This window comes from Vidua chalybeata, chromosome 7 (assembly GCF_026979565.1).
Source record: "Vidua chalybeata isolate OUT-0048 chromosome 7, bVidCha1 merged haplotype, whole genome shotgun sequence".
Taxonomy (NCBI): domain Eukaryota; kingdom Metazoa; phylum Chordata; class Aves; order Passeriformes; family Viduidae; genus Vidua; species Vidua chalybeata.
Window position 1 is genome coordinate 29,696,863 of NC_071536.1, and position 25,667 is coordinate 29,722,529.

A 25,667-nucleotide genomic window follows, 5' to 3' on the forward strand; every position below is an offset into this window, starting at 1 on the left:
TGTGAATAACTACCCAGTTTAGCTAATCACATCACTTAATGACCTACAAACCCTAGACTGACCATAAAACAGGCTGTGACACATAGATTATGTTCTCAGACTAAATGGAGTGACAATCTTTTTCAAGTTCACTTACAGCTACAAACTGTAAAATACTTTGCCCTTAAAATGGAATTTTACCTGGTGATATTCAGTGTAACAGCAGTTATCAACATAATACCTGAGCATTCTTGTTTCAATTCCTTAAAATGGATTTTCAGGCAACAACTTTGTGAGAGCCAATACTGCCAAAGTACATTTCCACACCTGCTGTGAGGACTCACACTGTCCTTATGGCACATTTTCAAGTAGCTGCAACATCCATCACTCTAGTTACGTGTTTGACTAAGAGTTTTATCAATCATCCTGTTCTCTTTCTCTAAGGGAAAAGATGTAGTCCTAAAGAAAATCCCCCTTTCGGAGTCCTGGTTTGCAGGAAAAGATCATTTTGTCCCACTGGTACCCTTGCACTTGCTTATGTCTTTCTGAGCTGTATCTTTCTTAAGCTGTTCTGTCTACTTTACCTTTTAAACAAAGATGATTTCAGGAACTGGCAAAGAGAAATGGAAGAAAACACAGGACTTGAGAGAAAACAAGCAAGTCATCCTTTCAGCTTCTGATGTCATCCTCTGTTTTGCTGTTGCACGTGACTGCAGGGTCGGGATTACCTCGCAATTACCCTGAACATTCCCAGCACTCACAGCATTGCTTTATCCCCTCTCATGGCTCAGTTTATCCTGTGACAAGACCGATTAAGGAAGTGCTGCTCCTGAAGAGCTTCCAGAGTATAATACTTACACATTTTGAACAGTCATTATTCATAATACAACAGAGAAGTATTTTTTTATAATTTACACCGCTAAAGTAATGGATCCTTTTGGTTTCATTTGGGCCAGGCTAGTGCTTTTGATCTAACAAAAGCTGTTACTTCTGCCTCTGTGAAATGGCACTAATGATCACATCTGACAATGAAAACAAAGATGTTATGTGAATTAAAGTGAAAATTAACATGTTCAGTGGTACTACTTGTATTTCCATAGCTGCTGAGAAGGTATCACCTCCTCTAAATGAAAGCAGCTATGTACAAGCTACTGCCAAGGCACCGATCTATCTAAAAAGATGTAATCACAAAGCCTGGTCTGGGACTGGGCACCACATTTCTAGCCAAGAGGCCTGAAAGACACAGGCACCGACCCAATGAAATCACACCAACAGCGATCACGCAGCAACATGTCTTGGCTGTCCCGTGGAAGACAGGCAGAGCTGCCCAGGGAGATGGACTCTGAGTGGAAAAAACAACAGTGACTTGCACACCCACCAAACATCCAGAAGTGAGTTTAAACAACAGAGGCAGGAACTGGATTCCGTGATTTCGGCATGATGTGCATGGCTGCTGACACAAGCAAAAGTAATGTAGACTGGCTGGACTGCAAAAGACCTGCACACACATTTTAAAATGGAACCTCACCAAATCATCCTATTTAATCTCTGCCAGGGGCTTGTACATGCATTCGAAGCAGATGGTGCAGCAGGGATGTCATGAACCTGAAGACCAGCCCTGGTGTGAAAGGGGAAGAGCACTGCACAGGAAGCAACTTACCTGAGCAACCAGGGCAGGGCTGTTGGCTTCAAAAGGACAGCACAGATGGGCTCCTTTTTAAAAAAAACCCTGTTCCAGTGAACAGCTCTCTTCATTAAACTTCATGTCTTGACAACTAAAGCAGACAAAAAAGCAAACAATATTCTAGGAAGACTATCTTCTGTTGATTTGGCAAGTGCAATGCAGAAGATAATCAACAAACAGGATGCTTTCTGAGATTACCTCCCTAAGACAACACACCTCCAAATCTCTGAACTTTTATAATAAAACTACGGTCTATCCTCAAGCCACAAAATAGTTTACCCTGTGCACTGCAAGAAAAACATTAATTGCAAAGAGATATTTTTAATGCCTCTAAATAAACAAATAACCAATTATTTTAATAGAAAAATGCTTCCTTCTACTAGCAAAAACTAAAAGCAAGCTAATTTAAACAGACTGTTTTTCTCACTCAACACAAAATATAGGTTCTGATAATTCTTTTCAATATTAAAATGTTGAAAAGTATCTTTCAGTATCACTTTACTCTTTGACAGTATTAATCATAAAAGTCAATAGGAATATGTGATCAGTTTTGATTTCTTATTTCCACCACATAATTAAAACAAATGAAAATCAGTATAACCAATGTAACTGAAAATAAAGACAAGCAGGGTGGCTGAGTACACAGACACTCTATCATCAGGCACGTTGCAGAGTCAGAGTGCACCCACAACTTAATACCATCAAACATGAAACCATTAAAAGCAGTTATTATGCTGGCTGGATGCTAATATATCACATGAAGTTCATAAGGTATGTTAAAAAGTCAATACCATAACTTGCACACTGGAGTAAAATTGAAACCAAGTCCTATCCAGTGCTGGAGCTGTGTTCACACTCTGCTCCAGGGGTACACAAAGCAGTGCCTCCCACAGCTCAGAGGGACTGAGCAGGGGCATTTCCTACAGCCACTCTCAGTCTCTGCTGCTGCAGTCAGTGACCGCCCTGGGCTGTGCATGGCCACCGCTGCCAGGGCTGCTCTCCTGGGTAAGACATGAGAGCAAACCTGAGTGCCCTTCTCTGCCATGGCCAAACCCAGCCAGCTGAGCCAACTTCCTCAGAGGGTGCAGCCGAGGCCACATGAGAAGCTCCTCTCACGCAGCCACCGCTGCCAGAGGAGGTTCCCCAGGTGGCCGGTGGATGCCCACGTAGTGGCCCTGCTGCACCCACGGGGTGAGGGGCTGGTGACATCCCAGACCCACCAGCTCTTCCTGCCACGCTCATCTGACCACAGCTCCAGTCTTCACACACTGCTTCACTGCAGCTCTTTTCTCTTTAAAAGGTATTGTGCCACTTTTAATACCTTCTTGCATAAAACTTGTTTTTTTACATGAAGTAAAATCAACACAGCCAAGCATTCCACAAAAATCAAGTATTTACCAAAAAGGACCCTACCAAAAGATTCAGGGAAACATCACGCCTGATACACACAAACAAATAAAGAGGAGAAAACGGAATTACCAGCAATTAATGCTACAGGACATATTTACGGTTTTGTAGGTGCATAAATGCTGCTATCATCAATATTTTTTTTAAATATTTGCTTTAACAATGGAAAAAATCTATGTAATAAATACTCCATATACTACACGTGCTACAAAATGCTGTAGTGCACACATGGCATACTGTTATCCAACAGACTTGAAATCTTGAGTAACTGAGTTCACCCTTCTTAATTTAAAGATTAAAACAAAGAGAGATTAAAACAAAGTCCTGATTCTCATGTACATGAGGAGCTGCTGGCACTAAACAAACTCACTCCAGTGCAAAGAAAAATCACAAAAGGAAAGCCGGTCTAACATTAGGTGTTTCTATTAAAGTGGTTTCAGTGCAATCTTCTCAAACAACCAGGATTGTTTTCTATTATCAAAGGAGGCAATGAGATCCAAAGGAGAAGAAAACCCAAATAAGTTCTGTATGTTTCAAATCAAATACTTAAATATTTCATTTAATTGTTGAAAAGTATCCACTTCAGTTCTTGCACAATATGTATCTTTACATGCCTTCATCTGTCTCATTAAGAAAGCAGATTTTGTTTGAAATTATCTAACATGAAAAATACTGCTAAGTCTATTCTTAAAACAGTATTCTGTATTTTTATTTTTCAAACAGCAAGTGACCACATTTAAAATGCATCATTTGCAAATATAAATTATCAAACTATTAGTTTAATTAAAAATAAAGCAAAAACATAACTTCCCTTAGTATCACAATACATAAAAGGGTATTATAAACCCAAAAAGACTAAGTTAACCATAAGAAAACAGTAACGTCAAAAGTGATGAAACTCATTAAGTCACTTAATGAATAAATCAGTCTAAGAATACAATACCATTCACCATGATTATGTAAAAAAAAAAAAAAGCAAACTTTCATTGTATTATACAGATAAAACAATCCAATCCTTCATGCCACATTTTGTAAACCATGATATAAATTACACTCACAGTCAAATGAACAGGAAGAGTAACTCCCAAAATATTTTAAGTTGCTTTTAGGGCAGAAATAAAGGCAGAAATAGAATCATTTAAAATATATCAAGTTTAACAAAAAAAAAAAAAATTCATTTGGTCAAGCCTGCTCTCCAAATAGTTCTGTTCCCTGCAAAACTATTTTTGTATTTTTGTGAGTTATGAAATTTAAATGTTTCTTTTACATATTAAATGTAAGTCATGTGCTGAGCTACATTAAATCCTTTTATACTTTTATCATTTTGGCCTTAAGACCCAAATAACTTCCATGGATCTACACATACACACACACACACACACACTCACTCTCTTCTTGGTATCAGGAAATTCCTCATTTCACAGGAATAATGAAAGACTCACATACTGATTTCTGTCAGAAACATAAGGAATATGTAAATTCATACTTTCCAGGTTCCTGTAAAATCATCTCTCACCTATATATACATACTCCAACTGATGGAATTTAGGCTACGGTCTTTTGTCTGATAATAAAGGGACGGAATAGATGTTGCAGGATAAAGAAATACTGTATAATGATTGAAATAAACCTATTATCCTAAATTTATCTATACAAATTATCATTTTTTATTAACTGAAATACAAAGAAGGCATATGGACTCCAGGAAAATAGCACTATATCAGAAATTCACTGTAACAGTGTTTCACTATATATATAATCAGGTTTTTCATAAGACAATTTCTTCTGTACACTAGATTTTGTACTAATTTCTCTGTCTTCAAATCCATTACATTTTCAGATCCAATTCAGTCCTATATAGTATGCCTTCAAAATAAAAGGAAGTCACTTGCTTTATTGAATACCAAGTTCCCTTCCAGACAGTATTTAAAGAAAGACACGACTACATAGACAAAGTCCAGTATAATTCATTTCTGACAATGAAAATTTCAACCCCTCATACTGTTGCAAAATTACTCCTACTGAAATGTCTACAATAATAATAATAATAATTATAATAATAAAAAGCATACATTACATATAAAAGATACCAGTGTACTAAAAGTGACGGAAGTGGACTAGCAAATCCTTCAAAGCACATATTATATAAATGACTAGCATTTAAAAACATTTCTTTTTCTATAAAATGTAGGTCATATACATTTATAAATTGGGGGGGAGGTTCTAAAGCAGTGATGACTGTTCAAATTGATATGCTGCTCTGTACAGTCTAAAACCTATTCAATTCAAACTATAAGTTTGACATCTAGTTTATCAGAATAAACCCATCTCATCATCTCATAGCTCATAATTTGAAAAATATGCAACTCAAAGGAAGAGGTGACTCAAAAGTTCACTGTTTATCTGCATATGAAATAAGAAGAGAACTATTCCTTTCTATGGGTGGCCCAAGCCTCATCAGTTCAGTATCAGGACTTAAAGACTCCAAATTTATGTAGAGGAACTGGCAGGAATCAGCACAGAAGCAGAATAGTATTTCTGATCCTCTAGAGACACAGCTATTCAACCTTAGCAGTCTTCCTCGTCTCGCAGAAGTGCAGCCAAGCCATTCATTTCTCACTCAAAGTGGACGAAGCCATAGATCTAAAGACTGTCCTCTCTGTGACTGAAATTGTGCTCTGTAAACAATGGTATATATTCCAGCAGGAGGACATCTGAATTTATTTATAAAAAAATGATTAAGAATATTCATTAACTCAAACAAGGCTATTAACTCCCAAAGGTATTTTTGGAACTTATCCTTATGCTACTTGTCAAGTTAGCACTGTCATGTATTATTGCTTACAAACAGTACATCATCATATGCCTTCCAACAGAGCAGTACTGTGATCAGTTCATATTTACAGGCTTTTCTGTTTGTTTTTAAACAAGCTATAAAAACATTACATACTTTACAGACAATACAAATACTCAAGTCGAACAAATGGAATGCATAACAATAAGAAACGTCATAAAGGAAGACTGACATAAGTCCTTGATTGTCAAGACACATTTATATTTATATATAAACTCTAGCTGTGCAGAATCAAAGATTCAATCATAGGTACATCCTTATTTGATAAATCATATTTACAGCATGATATTGCATAAAAAAATAAAATAATGTTGTTTACACAATATTACCTTTCCATCCATTGGATTAAGGAAAGCAAGAAACAACTCTTAGAAATGTTTGCTTGCCTCAGTTTGTGTTTCCTACCAAAAGATGTAATTTCAAAAAGGAAACAGAAGGTTTTGTATGTTGAGTAGAGCAAAAGCGACTATAAATTTATTTCCCTGACACAAAGTAAATTGAACTTGAACAGAAGTTAAACTTTCAAATTAAAGACATGTCTTTTCATTAGCAGTAATACTTTCTTAGTGCTTGTCCTTTGCAAAGTGAGTTTCAGCTAAATGCATTACATGCCTAACATAAACATGCATTACCCTAAGTCCAATGAACTTTCAAAGTTACAAGGCTTCATTTTAGTAAGACATTTAACTCTAGGAAACTGTAAAATTATTCATTTGCTTCAGTACCAACCATGTAATTTGAAAGTTCACATGTGTACTGGTACCGACTGCATAAACATATTTCTGCCTGTTAACATTTCCAAACGGATTCCCAGGAGTATTAGGATTTTCCCTGCAATTTGTAATGGTATTAAAACAAGCAAACAAAGAATAAAAAATCAAAGCTTTCAAAGCCAAGGAAATTTAGTTAGCAAATATACATACATAATGTAATCCAATGCTGCAAAATTCAGAGTTAATTCATCCAAATATTCTGGTTCATTTCAAATAGTTACTAGATATGATACAAATTCTATAAAAATATCCTGATCAAGCATGGACTATAATGTATCTATTCAGGTGGAAAGTTTTCATAGGAGAACACGAATACTTTGGAACAAACTCCAAAAGTTACAGTAGAAACCCAATAATTTGCAGCAATGCCTTAGAAACCCTTTACAAATTACAATTTTGAAAATAGTGAAGAAGCAGGCAACAAAAGCAAGGATGTCACATCACAAAAAGTACTTTGTTAATTTATTTTGACAACTGCAATTTAGTTTTCAATACTCCTTCTACCTCCTAGTATACTAATAGAGATGCTGTAGTATACTTGGGTGAAGTAGTACAGCATTATTGGGTGAGACCTTGCTACAGTACTTTTTAGACCATTGCAGAGAGGTGGGAAAGGACCATGAGGGATGTAGAAACCTATCAGATGCTCTGTTTAGAGGTCAGCAAATTAGCAAGATTTTACTGTACTTCTCAATTAACAACGAAAAGTTCCCATCATCCAAAAAAAACCAACGAGTACAACATAAAAATAATACAAGTGTTATTTCACATGAATACTTTCTTGTCCTATTTTTTGCTCAAAACACAATTTTCCTAAAGACAACACTAGGAGACACAAGATCATAAACATGGTTCTTTTATCATCCAATTTAAATTGTTTATGTTGTTATTTGTAAACCAACATACAGTAATACACATGGTTAATCCTTCTCCCCAAAACTTGTCATTTATGATTAATTCATTCTCAAATCAAATGAAAAAAATGTAAATGCCTATTAGTATACCATTACAAGCTGATTCCTTCATTGTCTGTTATATTAATGGCAAAACATATCAAAAGATTCATGCTAAAAGGGACACTGTCAAGTAATTTAGGACCAAAATATGGCCTATTAATAAGTGCATGTGTGTATATATATATATATGTATTTTGTATATATATATAAGTAGAGAGAGAGAGCTTGTCTCTGTCTAAGTAGAGAGAGAGAGAAATGTCATCAATTTCCTCTTTTTCAAAATTATCATGGTGCTATCACTAGTAGATATCCCCAAAAATTCCACTTTACACACACACACACGTATCTGGTGCGCTCACATGACCTTTTGGTAAGAATGGCTGCTGTTAGCTCAGGGGAATCTCCACGCTCACCCCAGCCTTATACTGACAGCACAAGAGCAGAACAGACAACCAAAGCTGTTTTTTTCCACACATACACAGAAAACTAACAAAAATGACCAGATCAACGTGAAGACTGTGCATCTGCAGCAGATTAAAAGCAGAAAACGTGACCAGTGAAAAACATTATTAAATAATGCCATTATCAAACAAGCAAGAGCTTTTTACAGAGCTAAACCTCCCAGAACTACATAAACACTTATTCCAGGATAAAAGGGGATGTACTCAGGAAATCACAGCAGTACATTTGGCTAACTCCTCCAGTGCAGCAAGCTTCAAGCATCAGCAGATCAACTACTCACACCACTGCTTTAATTGTACCTGTGGAAGAACCCCACAAGACATCCCCTGTGGCTTAGGGGACTTCACAGCCTGTCCTAAGGCACAGAGTGCAGCTGGAATGGCTCAGCAGCAGGCTAGGGAATGAGCTGTGATGTAAGGAACAGCAGTTCCTCTGGCGATCCCCGTTTGGCTGCAGGGAAGAGCAGGTTCCTTCAGGCTGTTCAGCAGCCTGCTCCCTCACACACCCTTGGAGTGATTCCCAAGTGTGACAATGGCATGGGAGAGCCACTCCCTCTGAGTCCTCAATCACCTTCTCACACCAGAGTGTCAATGCAGCAACTTTTTTTAAAGAAAGCTTAGTCAGTCCTCTTAGGGAGAAGGAGGCTTCATTCCTCTTACCTCCCTATGGGCCCACAGCTGTGCAGTAACACAGTAACAACCCAGCCTTTTGGTTTTTTTCTTTTGTTCCTTGCTATATTTAACAAATAGTACAATTGCCATCTCCTTGCATCATCAGGGCATAGGAACAAAAGTGCCAACACAGTATTATTCAGACACCACAAGCTAGGATGTCATGGAAATGGACACTGAAAACAAAGTATGCCTTACAAGAGGTGGTTTCCTGGGATATAGGGACCCTTTATGTTATTTCTGTGCAACACACAATGGAAAGTCAAAAAACCAAACTGACCATAAAGGAAAAAAAACCAGAGAGACCACGAATCAGTTTAAAAATATTCCTTCAAAGAAATTTCTTTACACGTATCATTAATAATCCATAAGGAATTTAGTCTTTTCCCTTGATGCCCACTCTTTTCAAGTTGTGGCCGAATATTCAGACAAAATCACTGCTAAGTCTTAGCATGCTGAAATGCCTTACTGTATTACATACACAGTCAACAAATCAAAAGAGCCTGCTTTCTTATACAAAAGTATTAAGAAATTAGTTTATATAACCTGTATTCTTGCCAGTAGAAGAAGCAGGCTATGGATAAGAATTGCCCTTTCTCCCTCAACTGCACCAAGTGAAGTTAGTGCTGCTGTAGTGCTCCCATAAGGGAAAAGACAAAGTGGGATCAGTTTCCTAATAACGAAAATCCAGAAAAATATTGCTACTGCTTTGGTAAAGAGGTGAGAACTGTTCTAGGTGCTGCTCAAGTCCTTTCTTAAAAGACAGGATATATTTTAGCCCCTTGAGATGCAGCCTTTTCTCCTACCTGATGGCTTTATCTGAGAGACACTAGCTAGCAACAGTGCTGTAAAAACCTGGATGAAATCCTATTTTAAAAGCCACCATATACACACCTACGTGTGTGTGTGTGTGTGTGTGTGTGTGTGTGTGTGTGTGTGTCTGTGTGTGTTTTTCCCTGGTTAATCAGCCTACATGAGGCTTAAACTGCCTTGAACTACCAGACAGTGTCCCTTTAGGGAAGGTGCAATAGAATGAACATACAGTTCAAAAATCTGAAACTTGTTAACTTAAACTACACAATAGTTAGGCTACTCAAATCTTACCACCTTAAAAATGCACACAGAACTACTTATCGTACCATACTGTATACTTCAAGACAAAGTACTATTCAAAAAAAACATATTCATGGTACAGGGATAAACTTTGCAGTTTATTTATACTGTGAAATGCAATGAAAACTTCTGATCACTCTCCTAGGCTGGAAAAAGAAATCCTGTTCACTAGCATCATTCACCAGTTTGGGTTGGTAAAATTGTAGTGACTTTTACTAAGCAAACACTAAAAAATAGGGAATTTGAATGCCCACTTCTTCAACTTTCAGGGATACTTCAATAAATTTAATAATTGGAATTGTCAAAATTCTAGACAGATAATTAAAACCATTTTTACAGAAGCTAAAAATACCCCATCTCAAATATACGTAAAAGAATTACTGGAGCTGCTGTATGAGATGAAAATGATGCAACCGTATCAAACCTAAACATCTAAAAATGGTTTTATTTTTTGAGAAATCAAAAACTATAAAGTTGGCTAAGTGCTCTATGTTAATCGTTATGAGTATGTAGGGTAAGGTACAATTAAGCTTTTAAATCTTGGAATACACTGTTCGTGTAAGCATTTTGCAATTGGGAATGTCATCTACAGAGTATTTTAACTAAAATTTCAAAATCTTGGTTTCTGCATATGAAAAAGTCATTAAAAAGTTACATCTAGATTCAGCTGTACAAAGAAATACACATTACTTCTGGAATGAAGTAAAGGCTTTAGCAGTTAGGTATTTTGCTTAAAAAAGTGTTTAAACTATTTTAAATTAATTAGACTTTTAAATAGTAGAGTTAGTCTATCAGAATTCACTTTCTTTCCCTCCAAACACAACTCAAGGTAATGCAAAGCAGAAATAAAGGGCACATGGTCTAAAATTATTTTTGAGAGAGACTGAGGATTTTTCTAGAAAATGCTTTCTTTTAAAGCATATTTGTTTGACTTCCAAAACTTACTTGTTTATTCTGTGTGTTTAGTACACGTTGATTCCCTGCTGAAGAGCAACAACTATGCTGACAAGCTTAGAAATGACAATGTGAATAGTATCAGACAAAAAAACTGTCCTCCCAAAGCATACAAGGAAACCAGCAAGGAAACAATCATGGGGGAAAGTCTTACCTGGGGATTTTGTTTATTTTAAAATTTCATAGAAGGTAAAATATTTTCTGGATTCAAACAAGTGAATAATAAACTGCCTTTGATAGGGGCACCGACATCAGGCAGTTCAATGACTGATGGCTAACGAAAAAAGTTTTTAAAAAAGAAAAAAAGAAAAAAGAAGCAGTTATTGGTCTTGCTAATAATATCAGCTTACTTCTGTTTTAACATAGCGCTCTTAAAAGCTGTACAGAACTCCATCTTATACAGAGCAACCCCCTTTTGACAAATGTGTTCTAAAGTGCCAGTATTATTTACAAAGATTTTTTAGCCAAAAGTCTGGCCTGTTGTGGCATCAGGTGAAGAAGTCATCCCAGCTCTGCTATCATTTACATTCACCAAGGGAAATTCTGGGAAATCAGCACTTGTCCCTGGTCCCCGAAGGTTCACCTGTCCATTGGCAGTGCTAAACTGAGAGGATATTCCAGCTCTTGCCCCATGGTACTGAGCTCTAAAGGGCTGCTCAAAGGAGCTAATTTGATATGCTTGATGAACAGACTGTGCCTCTGCTTTCTTCTGAGAAGTTACTTGATCCAAGAAGTCCTGTGTAGAGGAGGAAGAAGAATGATTTGCCTCATCACCTGAAAAGGGAAAAGGGTGCTGAGAATCACCAACCATTAGTCCAAAGTGAGACTTGTCTGGAGTTGTTCTTAATGGAGAGTTCATTCCTGACCGAAAGCTGTTGACGGGTATAGATGTGTAGACCTTCTCCATGGAAGGAAATGCTGGCTGGGTTGTAAGTGTCTGGTTATCAGTCACAAAATTAAGGCTCGGGTTGTTCAAATAGGCATCATTTTGGCTAGTTCTGTCCAAAGCTTGTTGTAAAAACTTTGAATATTCTTGTAACATACTAGCTTTATCTGATGAGGAAGCTTGAGAGCTTGTTCCAACCGTCTCAGATGGGGTCACCTCAGATACTTCAGCGGAATTGATGGATATACTAGAGGTCACTTCTGTGTCAGCCACACTGAAAGAGATCTCATGCTGTCCATTAGCCTTGTGTGAATAATGATCTAAGAGAGTTTGCAGTACCTCATCTGGAATGACATTTTTGTCATGGTTACCTTTAATTTCAACATTCAGTGCCTGTGTGTCTAGTATTGAGGCTGTAGCAGTTTCATCAATGACACTGGCCACAGCTGCCTGCGTTACTGAAGGTTGAGATGCTATGGTACTTACATTCAAGGCATATTCTCGACTGTTGTTACTAGCTGCTTGTAGATACCTCTTTTTCTTCAAAAACTGCATTGCATCATCATAATTAGTGCTGCTGTGTACAGGTTTACTGGGCCCTTCCTGTAATGTGTCGACTTGATCAATGTCAGCATTACCTTCAGAGTCCAGTAAACTTTGCTTATCCACAAGATCGAAGGCATACTTCGAAACCTTGCTGTCTTCATACGTAGATAAAGGTGAAATGGTTTGACTTTGCTCAAGTGGCTGCTTTAGACTCCTCTTGTTGACCTTTTTGAGAACGAGCTTCGGTGGGTGTATTTCTCCAGAATTTGCTTCCTCTAAGTGCGATCCACCAACTGAAGAATGTGGCATCTCAACAGCATATTCCGCTACCATATACTCATCTTTTACTTTAGCACTAGAAGAGTACAAAGGCAAATAGTCATTTTTGTCCTTCTTGTGTTCTGATTTATCTGTACTTTCCTTATCCCCAGATTTTGTTTTCTCTGTTTTCTGCCTTTTCTTCTTTGGCAAGGAGCTGTCTTTCAGAGGCGTAGAGAAACCAGAATCTTCCTCTGATGGCAAAAAGCCAACTTTGGTGGCACTTCTGTTGGGTTTCTTCTCACGGTTCTCATGGCACATACGTTTGTGTTTCAGCACACGATCGGTCCTGGAGAAATACTGGAAAATATTATGGTGGTGGTTAGGATTATTATTATGAAAAAATAAATATGTTAGCAGAAAGAAAATAAACCTTTCATTCTAAAGAATTTACTTGATGATTCACCCACTTTAGCAATTTCTAATGAAGTGTCAAACAAGATTATATAGTCAATAAAATCAAGCACAGCCAGCTGTGACTCTGCTCCACCAGTGCACCAAGATAGCCCATCCTGACTGAAAAAAACATTCATTATGTATTTATTTGTATAAAATGGAGAAAGCCCCATCTGAAATACTGGGGAATTGACTGGTGTTTTGGCTTTCAAGCACAGAAAATTTCACTAAGTCATCTTACCTGCAAACAATATTCACACTGGTAAGGCTTCTCTCCACTGTGAGTTCTTTTGTGCCTTTCCATGTGATACTTCTGAATAAACCTCATACCACATTCATCACAACGAAATGGCTTTTCACCTGATAAAAAACACACAGCAATATTAATCTAAAAGAATAAATTAACATCTTCCCATAAAGTTACAAGGTCAAATACTACATTCTCTATTAGAAGCAGTAAGAGGATTTAGTCTATTGCTATTGAAAAACAACATAGAGCTTGCTTACATCACTATTTTTCCAATACTCAGTTGCTGATGCCTCAAATACTTTAAGCTTTCATGCTAAAAAAAACCCCACCTTTAAAACTAAATCCTTACTCCTCTTTCTAATGCAGGTGCAGGTATGTCTTACACCTACCAAATTAAGAACTGCAAAGATGGTCTTCCTAGATTGTTGCTACAGTATGCATTTTTTAGGGCAGACAACTGTATAAAAATACCTCAATCCTCTCACCAAGTCATTAACACAAACCCATCCCCACTAGGAGAGAATTAATGCATTTCCAAACTTCGAATATAACATTTCGAAGGGTGCTATTTTTCCATATTTTTTCCCTTATTTGCATGTGGAGTTGAGAGAACTGCTTTGAAAAAGTCCTACTATTTTGGTTTAACCCCAATTTTTTTTAAAGAACTAATTTTAAAACTTTTTTAAAATTAAGTCAAAACCCAAGAAACCTCTGTAGCAGAATCAGTGTTTGCAAACTTACAGACTTCTCATTTTGCCTGTTTTGTTAGCTTGTTTTGGTTTATGGGTTTTTTCTTTACTTTCAGGAAATACTCGTTCAGACAATATGCACTGCCCTTAATTCATCTTCAGTTCTCCCCCGTATTTGTCCTTACAAAAAAACCCTGTAACAATACTTTCTGAGCAGGGAGTAACTATTTTTATTTCTTTTAACTTTTGCCTTACATCTTCCCTCTGATATTTTTTCCTAGGTTTCTGTGACAAAACGTAAAAATTTCAAATGCATTGAAAAGTTAGTTCTGCTTTTACAGAAGTTCACTATTATTTACTAGAACTCACCCTGAACAACAGAGATCTCTCCTTTTAGTATTTTTATGAAATCTTTTGGACTGACATAGAAGTCAAGGATTGTCTTGGCAGCATCTGTCAAGACCCTCTTTGTTCTGGGTGCTGCACTACACTGATTTTTGGGATATGAACCATTTATGTCTTGTTTCCAGAAAAATGCAGACTATTGATATTTTCTAAAGTAGTTTTATTCTTATTAATTATATTATGAACTGTTGAATGACCAACAATTAGTTGTTAAAGTTTAAAACTTTAAATTAATAGATTTTATTATTTAAAATGTTGACAGAGTTTGTATTTTCCATTTAGAGAAATTTATCTACAACCTTCTACAAATGGGAATACAGTACCTGAAAATAAGGTTCCAGTATTTATAGAGACTAGAATGGAAAATATCTGTATCACCCACACATGTGCTCCTAGTCAGATCACTAATGCTCAGAGTTTCAACTTCCTTAATTCCAAGCAATTTCTAAATCTCCCTCTTTGTAAGCCTATGTCCTATTTCAAATTATTAATTCTTACCTCTCCATGTGGCCTCTCAGCCAATCCCTTTCTTGGATGAAATTATTCCAATTTATTCCCTCCTAAATCAAATTATCTCCCCTCCTCAGATCTCTCAGCTTCCATCAGTTCTTTTTCTTCAGGCTCACAACCCAGCATTCTACATCTCTTCTTTCACTTGACTTAGAGAACTTTACCATTTCTTGCTTATTAATAAGCACCATAAAATTTTGTGCTTTTTTCAACATCCCTTTTAAGTTATAAACACCTATCATACCATTCCCTCTCATCCTGCCTATAAGCAAATCCTCCTCTCTGGCTTATTTCATCACTTTCAAACTCCAGGTTCATTCTTCATGTTCTCTTTATCTGTTAGGCACCCTCAAAACTACGGTGCCTTACTCCCAATAAGCCTGTTCAGTCTTTCTGAATCAAATTCCAATCCTTGCCTCCCATTTCCAGGATGCTGAGGCAGGACATTTAGAACTCACTGATCTTGTTTGTTACATGGGAACTCTTCCATTCCTGAAGACTACTACTTAGTCCTTGCTACTTATGGTTTTCTTTACCTTTGCTCCACTATTCTACTTTGTGGCTTTTTAAAACTGTGCCTTCAAACAACTCTCCTTACATTGTTTCAAAGCTTGCTTTCATACTACCTTAGATTTATTTTAGAGAATAGAGTGGCTGTTTAGTTTGAAAACTATCCTGAGCCTTAAAGTAAGAGATCTGAGTCTTGTTCTGGCCTTGAACAGCCCTCTGAGGAGCCATCCTGCAATCCCAGGAAATGCAGAACACTTCATTAACACACTTACCTGCAGCCTTACACTCATTTCTGTAAGTGAATGCACACTGAGTTCCTTAACATTTTTCTACTCAAGCTGACTATTTGCTGGCAGAAGACTGCACACCTACCTATTCCCATTTCAAGGCTCAAACAGAGCCAAAGAGAGGTCTGTGGTTTTTAGGTGGATTGCAGTCACCAGCTATTCTGGAGACTTTCAGGGCACATACAAATGCACTGTTGGCCATGCCTTAAAGGGGAGAAGAATCTGGGGACACTGCCCTGGAGTTAACTCAGCACAGTATAGAAAATAATATTTTTCAGTAGAATTCCAGAACACTCTGAAAGTAAGATTAAGAAAACCTTTGTGAAACTGACACCATATTTAATTTTGGCTTTAATCTTCATATGGAAGATAATTTTAGAAAAAGATTAAAAATTAATATGAAGATAGGCTTTCAATAATAATTTTATCCTAGCAGAAGCCTAAAACTTCAGATGCCTTCCGCAATTTTGTTGTACTTTTCAGACAGATCTCTTGCAAATGGAGGAGACCATTAATGCAAATGGAGGAACCTTTTGACAATGCAGGGAGAATCCAGGACACATTTTTCTGACATGTCTGGGTCAGTGGGAAAGAATCAGATGTATAAAAAACCCTCAAAATTTAAAAATACACTACAACAATTAATGCATTACTTATGAAAACAGCTCATGTGTTCTGTCTATGTTTGCAATCTATTAAAACCAAGCAATAGAACTACTCATCCAGTGTAGTACAAATATTATGTGTATGAAGGCTGTAACAATTATAATGCCAGGCATTTTAAAGTCTAAACAGACAAAAAGCAAATTATAAAATACTAAAGAAGGCTATAAAAAATCAGCATGACTGAATAAGAAGGCACTTGAATTGTTAGCCCCAATGGTGTTTTGGTTTTTTTTAATGTAATCTTAGTTTTTGTGTTTAAAATGGAAAGTAGGGTGGCTTACACAATTAGGACACATGAACGCATGAGTGGGTAAGGTATATAGAAACATCTCTAAGCAAAATTAAGCAGACATATTTGAAAGAAAAATAAAAAGAAGAACATTCAGCATCTTCTCCAACCTCGTAAACTGAAAATATTTGCGTACCAGCGAGTCTTCCCTCTCCTACAACTAAAATAGCAATTTTCTGTATCATTGGGGACAAGTTTAGCAGCAGGGTTCCAACACTGCTGCCCTCCTCTACACACAATTATAAGCAAATTTTGTATTAATGCAATGTCTGCTTTTAGACGCAACTGTTTAATTATTTACAAAGAATAACGCTGTTCATTGATTGCTTCCTAACTCCCTCACAACATTTCCTTTGAAGGAGTGGTTCAGAGAACTAAAGTCAAATCAGACTAGAAATAGCTGGGGCACCTGTAAACTGGGGGCTTGTAACAGGCATAAAATGGGGCTTCTACCTGTTACTACTCTCTTTGATTGGTTTAAAAAAACCTAGAAAAATTGATAAAAATCTTTAGAAGAGTAAGAGATTTCCTGTTCCACATCAACATTTTGAACACTGTCCAAAAGCTGGTGCTAGAAGTGGTCATTCATGGAGATAAAAATGCAAAATAAAAAAGTATTGAATAAACTTAAGAAACATTTTTTTAAAGGGTATGAATAATACAAACATATCTTTACTTTCATCAAAGTAAAACACAGACCCACTGCTCACCTCCTCATTAGAGAATCAAGTTGAAAATTCAGGTTTTCTGGATGGGTTTAGTTATGCAGCCCTGAACAACAGAGCAACTACACAAACAGCTAAGGGCCAGTAGTGAACACTGTCATATAGAGGTGAAAGCCCAGACAGGTATGCAAAGTGCCAATTAGCTATGCTATAACTGGGTGAAGCCAAAAATTAAACACTAGTTAAATTCTTGTTAACTAAACGGCCTTCAGAAAAAATTCTGCTACTCCTGGAAGTTGAGTTTTACATTTTCTCCTAAGCATTACTCCTGTCACCTAGGAAAACATCCATGATTCAACAATTTAAACACAAGCACCATCTTCTATTTTCTGAGAAACAACCAAACTATAGTTCAGGAAGCTGAGGAAAGGAGGAAACACAGTTATCTAAAAAAAGTCAGATAACAATATGGTTAATTAGTTAAATGGCACCTTTTTCTCTGCTAAACAAAGACTAGCATACGTAAGAGCTGGCATAAAAACCTACAGTCCCAACACATCCACTCCCCTCCCTCCAAAGCTTACAATCGACACAGATTTCTTGTTAGAGCTAGAAGCTAAATGTTAAAAGATAATTAAATCAATTTATAAAATATTTGCAGTCAAGTGTTAATTAACTATATTACCCAGACTCTCATTTTCAAAGCCACGTACAGGGAATAATCCTCATTTGAAAAAAAAAAAAAAAAAAAAAAGAAAAATCTTCTAAAAAATGTGAAAACTGCACTTTAATTTTTGCCTTTTGTGGGGGGGGGGCTGGAGGGCAGATAGATGGAAGAGACTGAATGAGCATTCTTTTCAATAATAAGTATCTACACAAAGTGGAGACAGCATGGTTCACCAATTCAGAGCCAGAGGAAAGACTAGGAGTAGAACAAAGACATTGGACAGAAGAATGGAAGACTCTTCTGTGGCTGACTGGCTGAAGGAAACCTGCTTAGTCTGGACTCATGGCAACCTAGGATACAAAAATCCCATAAACAACAGGGCGTTTGTGCATGTAACTCCCTGTACACTGCTCTGAAAATTCATTTTGCAGAGTTTTTTCTCCCTCTCAACCCTTACACATGCACACACTGCACTGCATGTTAGTAGCTTTCATATCCATTTAAATGCTACAGCCAAGAAACACTGTGCACATTCACCAGCTCTGCTTTTCTGAAAAAGAGGCTGAGAAATTGGCATCTAGTCCAAAAGGGACCATATTACAAAATATTTAAAGAGGGATTGAAAGGCCATGCACCAAAATGCCAAAAACCCAATGAAACCAAACCTGTTAAAGAATGTGGTTCTGTGTGGTGCAACAAGATAAAAAAAATAAACATATATAAACTTTAACTTGCTTTGGTTTAAAGCTTCAGGCCTTATTTGACCTATACTGCATATTTTTAAACTAAGACTCTTCTTTTTAGAACAGTTCTGAATTAAACCTAAAAGGAAAAAAAAAGTGAAAAGAAAAGCTGATACTAATACCTTTGGGGTTAGGCATTTTGGCCATTTTAGTCCTGGCACTTTTCCATCAAATTCAAATACAAACAAACAAGACAAACAAACAAATAAATCTATGGAAATGTAATTTGGAAGTCCCCCTTGTCTGAATTAACTTGATACAACAAAAGACAGAACTGCTTAATGAACTTTGACTTTTATGAATGCACAAACTTCAGGATTTGCTGCTCAGGGGTTATTTATAGAAAACTACTTTCAGATCTGCTTACTGGACTTCATACTCATTTTACAGCCAAAGGAAAGTGAAACAAGTTGAAAGCACAAAACTAATTTCTTTTTAAAAGCTTTATCACTTTGTAACGTGTTAAATTAAAACAAACTACGACAGGGTTTTTGGCTGCATATTTATTACCAGAAACCTTGCCTGAGTGGGGAAACAGTTTTTAAGCACGCCAGTAAAGATACTCAAGGCACTATACTCACCAGTATGAATCTTCTCATGCCTCTGTAGCAGGTACTTCTGTATGAAACGCATGTCGCACTGACTGCACTGAAATGGTTTTTCACCTTGAACAATATAATTCCACATCCATAAGTTAATAACTACACACTGTTGTTTCTGATAACTATTTTTGAGGAATATTAAATTGTCTATTAAAAACACCAGCATCTGAGCGAATTCCAAAAATACCCTGATACCAAAAAACATTTGCCTTACTAGGTATATGAACTGCAGAGCTCTCTCTCCATGATCCTAAGAGTCACATTAAGACTAGCACAGAAGAGTGATCTGGAATGGCTGTAATTTCCTCATGTGCAAGATCAATCAGGATGCTGGCATAGACTGCATTCAGGATACTGGCAAGCTATTATAACAGTAAGTACCTTTTTCACTTCTCCAAACACAGAGATACCTCATCAGGCAAATAAGCAGCTGCAGCACGTTTTACAAAGGGGTCAATTTTTGGCACTTAGGCTACAAGTCAACCCATTACTTTCTGATAAAGAAAGAAAAGAAACCTTGTAAACAGTTAGCTCTTCAGTTATTAAATATATGTTGATTTTTTTTCTGATATTCTTTTGACACTTTGGTGCATGGAATCTCTAAGCTTAGATGCCAAGTTAGCTACACTCTTAAAACTGAAATTCGCATAGAGCTGAAAACATTTTTAACATAAGTAAACAACTCTTTATATAGTAGAAAAGACAAATTTGAAGTCAAGCAGTACCTGTATGAATGAAGACATGTCTCTGTAAATGGTAGTTGGTTCTAAAGGCAGCATTGCAATGCTCACAAACATGAGATTTGTGGGTTTTCAGACCAAGTGATCCATCCTCATTTATTGTAAGGATCTATTTTAAAAAGAGTAAAATTTGTTCTCACACTACCCTCTAAAGATGTCTTATTAACTACAAAAAAAAAAACATTAATTTTTTCAATGCAGAAAATGTAAATATTTCAGGTAAAACAATGCTAATTTCTACAAAACTATGCGTTAAGCTTCTAATACACATTCCCAATTGCAGTCCAATCCAGCTTGTGTCTCGTTGTGCATTAAGAGCTATTTCAACAGGACAGAGACAAAGGCAGCTCATGGAAAATCAGCTTAGAGCTTCCCTAGGCACATCTGAGTCACTTTATACACTACTGTTTATTTTGTCCGTCTGTTGGAAAGGATGCAAAGTAATCAAACCACTCCTGGGCACTAAACCGTGGACAATTGTTTTAAAGAAAAAGTGAGTAGTTAAAATCTTTTTTTCAAATCACAACTCTAAATGTTTGCTAAAAGTCATTAAAGCTTAACCAGAATAGTCATATATATTATCTACATCTATATAAAACCAGTAGTCTCAAAGGTAAGATTATATTTTAAAAACCAAAATCCCAAAGCCAAACAATCAAGAGAATAGTATTATTCTTCTCCCCTTTCAGGTTTTTCACTCAATAAAGTATTGCTTACTTAATATACATATTAAAGCATCTCCTAGATTACTTCAACTTGCCACACTCAATTGCTTTGCTGTCAAACAAAGTATTTTCATATAAAGTTTAAAAAACTTAAATTAAAAAAAAATGCACCACATCTATTTTACTCAATAAAGCTAATCACAGGTTTTCTCTAATTTGTCAAAAAGAATAAAAATAAAAAACTAAACCAAAATCCAAAATCTCTACTATCTCTGGCAAGAGAATAATAAAATCAGTAAACAAATTACATTTATAAAATCTTGCTTAACTGCAAACACAACTATAAAGAAGAGCTTAAGGAACCTTAAATAATACATTTTAGTCCCTTGTTATTAAAAAAATAAAAGTATGCTGGGAAAACACATCTGCAGTTTGATTAGCTACAGCGTTTTAGGTTTTATGATAATGACAGTGATGAGAAAGAGAGTCAATAACTGAAACAGTATCTCTGAAATAGTAGCAAATACTGTAGGATCTACTTAATTTTTAATTCTCCAGCATCAAAACAAGAGTGAAAATCTCAGACTAACAAATTCTAGTGCATTCACTCTGAAGGACAAGCACATTCATACGTTTGTAAGATTGGTGTGTTACAGCTCCAGTCACAGATAGAGACAATTGTAAAGACTCTGTTCTGTAACATTATCCAGCTGATGAAGCCAACTGCGTCTTTAAACGAATTTAAATAAATATTATGAAATGCTTTTCATATAGTATATTGAAATTTTAAAATAATAGTGCAGAAAATACACTTAATTTCATGGTTATCCTAAACCTGGGCTCTTCTACTTAATCTACCACCTCTTAAATGATGGGAGTTAACTTTGTCAGAGCAGCTTCCCTAACCAAAGCAACAGAAAAGCTTGTGCATGTGTGTGTGTGCGCATGCGTGTGTGTCCGTGTGTGCACGTGTGTGTGTCTGCATGGGAGAGGGAACAGGAGACAGCAGTCATGACACCTGATGACTTCTGATGACACCTGATGACTTCTTCCTTACCTGACTACTGCATTGATATAAAACAGAATTTAGAACGTTTCAGAATGTTAACTGACTTCCATTTGTCAGAGTTCCAGCTGCTTGTTTGAATGGAAAATCAACCCCACTACCCTGGAAATACTGAAACTGCAGTAGGCTCTCACCTAGGTCAGTCCTTCAGCTTTTTTCTACTCTGCCTTTCTACTCTGACAGGTCTGAAAAAGGGGAAGACAGACTGAAAAAGAACCTGTTTAGCAATTCACCTGATAATTTTTCAATCTTTTGTCATCTCAAAAGACTAATCCTGGCAGACTGGGAGATAAAAAGGAAGCATGCAAGTACACGTCTGTAGAAAGAGGGGCACACGCCTCTTCTACCTTGCCATGTTTCCATGGAAGTGATCTCTGGATGTACTCAACCTAGATCTCCTTTTTCTCTCAAAGGGAGAAGTGAGAAAAAAAATGCACAGCATTTGGAACTTGCTTCCACACCCAATCTGAAGCAATTTCTCAGCTTTCCAAGAATACTACAGGTGCAACCTTATTTGACAGTGCTTTGAGGAGGACTGGAAGGTCCTGCTCCCCGGGCAATAAAAAGGAGGTTTGGGAGATTTTCTTTGTATTACAGTGAGTTTTCCTTTAATGTACAAACAGTTTGGGTTGATTTCTGAGTAGGCTTATTTTAATGCTGCTGTGTGATAACATATAACTGATTTACTTCTATCAGAGCAGCCTGCATATGTTCTATTTTAAGTCTGAAGATTAATACTGATTTGGGGATATTACTAGAAGATATAACACTGCTACCTCATGAGGTGAAATGATTCTGGTTTTATCTGAAGTGCTTCTCAACAGAAGAAAATTGTTTTCAGACATACAGGGTACATAGTCCTTATGAATGGATCTACAAAACAAATTTTAAAGTAACAAACCAGCAGCTATGGTACGAACCTTTTGATATAAATAAATACATATATGAAGATGATTATGACCACAGGAATTTTCCCTACCAGTAAATTATTTTATATATATTAGTAAGCTTTTTAGAATTTTCAAAACTAACATTTTAGTTTTCTTTTTAAAAACTTTTCACTACTATGCATGAAGCATATGAAATTATCAGGCTCACAGAAAAGCACAACTATTATTAGATAGATACAGAGTAATGATTTATAAATGGTCTACAAAGCTACTGACTCATAATTTAAAAAAAAATATTTGGAGAGAGAACTGCCTGGAGAGACAGATGTTAAAATATGTCAAGAGTTCATGTTGCTAAAAAGGAGTTCAAAGAAAAACACTGTTATATCAGTTTTGTTTTGGGTCTCTGGTGAACTTCAGAACTGCATCTTTACTGAGCAAACAAACAATTTCCAGCCTAACTAGTTCAAATGCTAATGAAATTAGTCATAGTCAACCAAATCTTCAGGTCCTTTTAATCTTGGTTTTGCCAAATCAATGTCTTACTTTTGCTGGTGAACGCTGTTTTCTTTTCTTCTTTTTCTGCAAATCTACTGGCTCTCGTATTTGTTTTTTGTCTCGTTTCTGTTGTTCAGATGCATCAGTAAAGGTAATTTCTTGCTTTACACTGATCTGTTAAGATACCAAGTGCCAGTTTCAGGTAAGGTTCTCACTACAGAAAAGCAATTTTTCAATTTTAGAAGATGACAAACTGCTGAAACAGAAAACCTTTTCCTAAGGGAATTATCTTCTGGCTTCACTCTTTCAGAAATTTAAGTGAAAGAATTAATATGTATCTTAAATAAAAAGGGCACAGTTAATTTTCTCAGTAACATTTTGATGTATCCTTTCATTCATCTCCCAAGGTCTTTTTTCCTGACCTGTGGTGATTTCGAGATCAGTTCATATATTAAAATCACTTCCATCTGTAAAACCATTCAGTTTTTCATACCTATTTTACTTTAGTCCATGCTGTTGTCAATATAAGATTTAACGGAATAGTTTATTATATATTTAAGACAGAAGTATTTTTAAGGAAAAAAAAAAAAGACCAGTTCTAATGAAGTTTTTGAAAAAAAAAATTTTAAAAATCTTGATCTAATGTAAACTTTAATGAAGACCATGATACTCTTACATTTTTCTAACACCTGAGCCACCTGATCTACAACTAACAGAGTAGTGTTTTAACGGTGCTGTGCTTCTGAAGATTATACTTTGTGTGTAAGGCTATCTACTTTTATAGTCCTGGTGGTTGTCCTTTATGTTTGAAGGGTAACAGTGATGGTGTGCTGCATTACAGACAGATGCTCTGTTATCAAAAGGAAGTCATCTCTATGCTCTCTGGGAAAGCCAAGGTATGCCTTCTATGAGATTCCGTGGAGGGGCATATTTATGGTCATGTATGAAGTGTCACAGTCCAACCTGCAGTGTGAATGCAATTGCTAAGCGTCCACATACCTTAAAAACATACAAGATGCTTCCTATAGCAAAAGCAACTAAACAGTACTATTAACAGCATAAACAGTATGCACCTTCTAATAACACTATTTATTCCGGATTGTAGTTACCCCTGAACATTAAATATCCTTAAAGAAGCACATTTTAACACTTTAGTTCTATGGTAACAGCCTGCTTATAAAATATTTATAAAACAGATACTTAAAGATTATACTTAATTGGCAAAATTTATCCACAGCCCGAGGCAAATAACATAAATATTTTGATAATCAAAATCCAAACAAGCAATTAATAGATTCTTGCCAGAGTAGGATTAGACTACCAGATCAAGCTTCCTAGTAATCTCTCCAATATTTCACAAAGAAATTGCTTACAGGGACATTAACAGCATACTGCAGCCCTTGAGGAAGTCTATCTTGTGCATCCATTTCATCATCATTTTTTACCGTCTCCTCATGGACCATGAGTTCATCATGTGAAATCATCTCTTGCTGTCGAAGTTCACTTTCCTGTAACACTTCATCTGTAGCAAGAATTTCCTGGTGCGGCATAGTCCGATCTTGAAGCACTGCCTCTTGCCGTTCTCTCGATACTCCAGACTGGTCAGATACCGCACCCATCCCTACCATAGCCCTGGATGACTGCATCTGGTCTATGCCACCACATTTAAGAAATAATCCTCCCAGCTTGTCTTCAATGTTCATTCTTAAGTGCAATTACCTACAAAGAAAGTTTTAATAGTAAACATCTACAATTGGTGCGCTTGCTTAAAATTATTTACTTAAAAACATTTTATAAGAACTCAAGTCAGTACTCAACAAACACACATGCAGTCCTAAAATTGATACTGAGTAAGAACCAAAAGTTGGGTATCTTTGAGGAATGTCAAAAGACTCTCCCTTTGCACATCTGTGTGCATACAATAGAACATTTTCACATAAAAGGTTTCAAATCAGCGCTCCTGACAACTGGTAAAAGTATGGTAATTAAATGATGGCTAATTCCTCCTTCTCATTCCTTAGAAAACTTTTTATTTTTTTCCTGTATGCCCTCTTTGCTCTGTTCTCTTTTTCCATTTTGACTGTCTTTTACAAACACCTCGTTCATATTGGTCCTGTTCTCCCTACTTCCTTGTCCTTTCAGCGCCCTTCCACTGCTGTTACCCTAGGGCATTGCAGCTCCTGGAGCATCTTAATAACCACAAGTGAGAGAAAACTGGGCTGCATCCAAAGCAGCAGTTGAGGGAGGTAATTCTGCCCCTCCACTCCACTCTCCTGCGACCCCACCTGCAGTGTTATATCCAGCTCTGGGGTCACAACATAAGAAGGATGTGGATATGCTGGAGCAAGTCCAGGGGAGTAAAGGAAAATTATCAAAGGGCTGGAACATCTCTGCTATGCCAACAGGATGAGAGAGAAAGAAGGCTCTGGGGAGACTTTATTGCAGCCTTTCATTACTTAAAAGGAAGCTTTTAAGGTGGAGAAAACTTTTTAGCGGAGCCTGTTGCAACAGGACAACAGGTAATGG

At 36.6% G+C, this 25,667-nt stretch overlaps 1 protein-coding gene across 6 annotated transcripts in view; it reads right to left on the reverse strand.

Annotated features, from left to right (window-relative positions):
* Positions 1 to 1,698: 1,698 nt before the first annotated feature.
* ZNF148 (zinc finger protein 148) overlaps positions 1,699 to 25,667 on the reverse strand; it is a 43,664-nt gene continuing 19,695 nt past the window's right edge. For 2 of the 6 annotated variants that reach the window (XM_053947838.1, XM_053947839.1), the window contains exons 2-7: positions 24,515 to 24,860; positions 23,190 to 23,315; positions 20,008 to 20,131; positions 19,262 to 19,345; positions 13,241 to 13,359; positions 3,614 to 12,903 (exon numbers count right to left, since the gene is read on the reverse strand). In XM_053947838.1, coding sequence (XP_053803813.1) covers positions 11,314 to 12,903; positions 13,241 to 13,359; positions 19,262 to 19,345; positions 20,008 to 20,131; positions 23,190 to 23,315; positions 24,515 to 24,844 — 2,373 coding nt within the window. In that variant the 5' untranslated portion in view covers positions 24,845 to 24,860 and the 3' untranslated portion in view covers positions 3,614 to 11,313. Of the gene's footprint in view, positions 1,755 to 3,613; positions 12,904 to 13,240; positions 13,360 to 19,261; positions 19,346 to 20,007; positions 20,132 to 23,189; positions 23,316 to 24,514; positions 24,861 to 25,667 lie in introns of those variants that run through there. The other 4 variants (XR_008431855.1, XM_053947840.1, XM_053947842.1 and 1 more) reach the window with 4 other exon arrangements.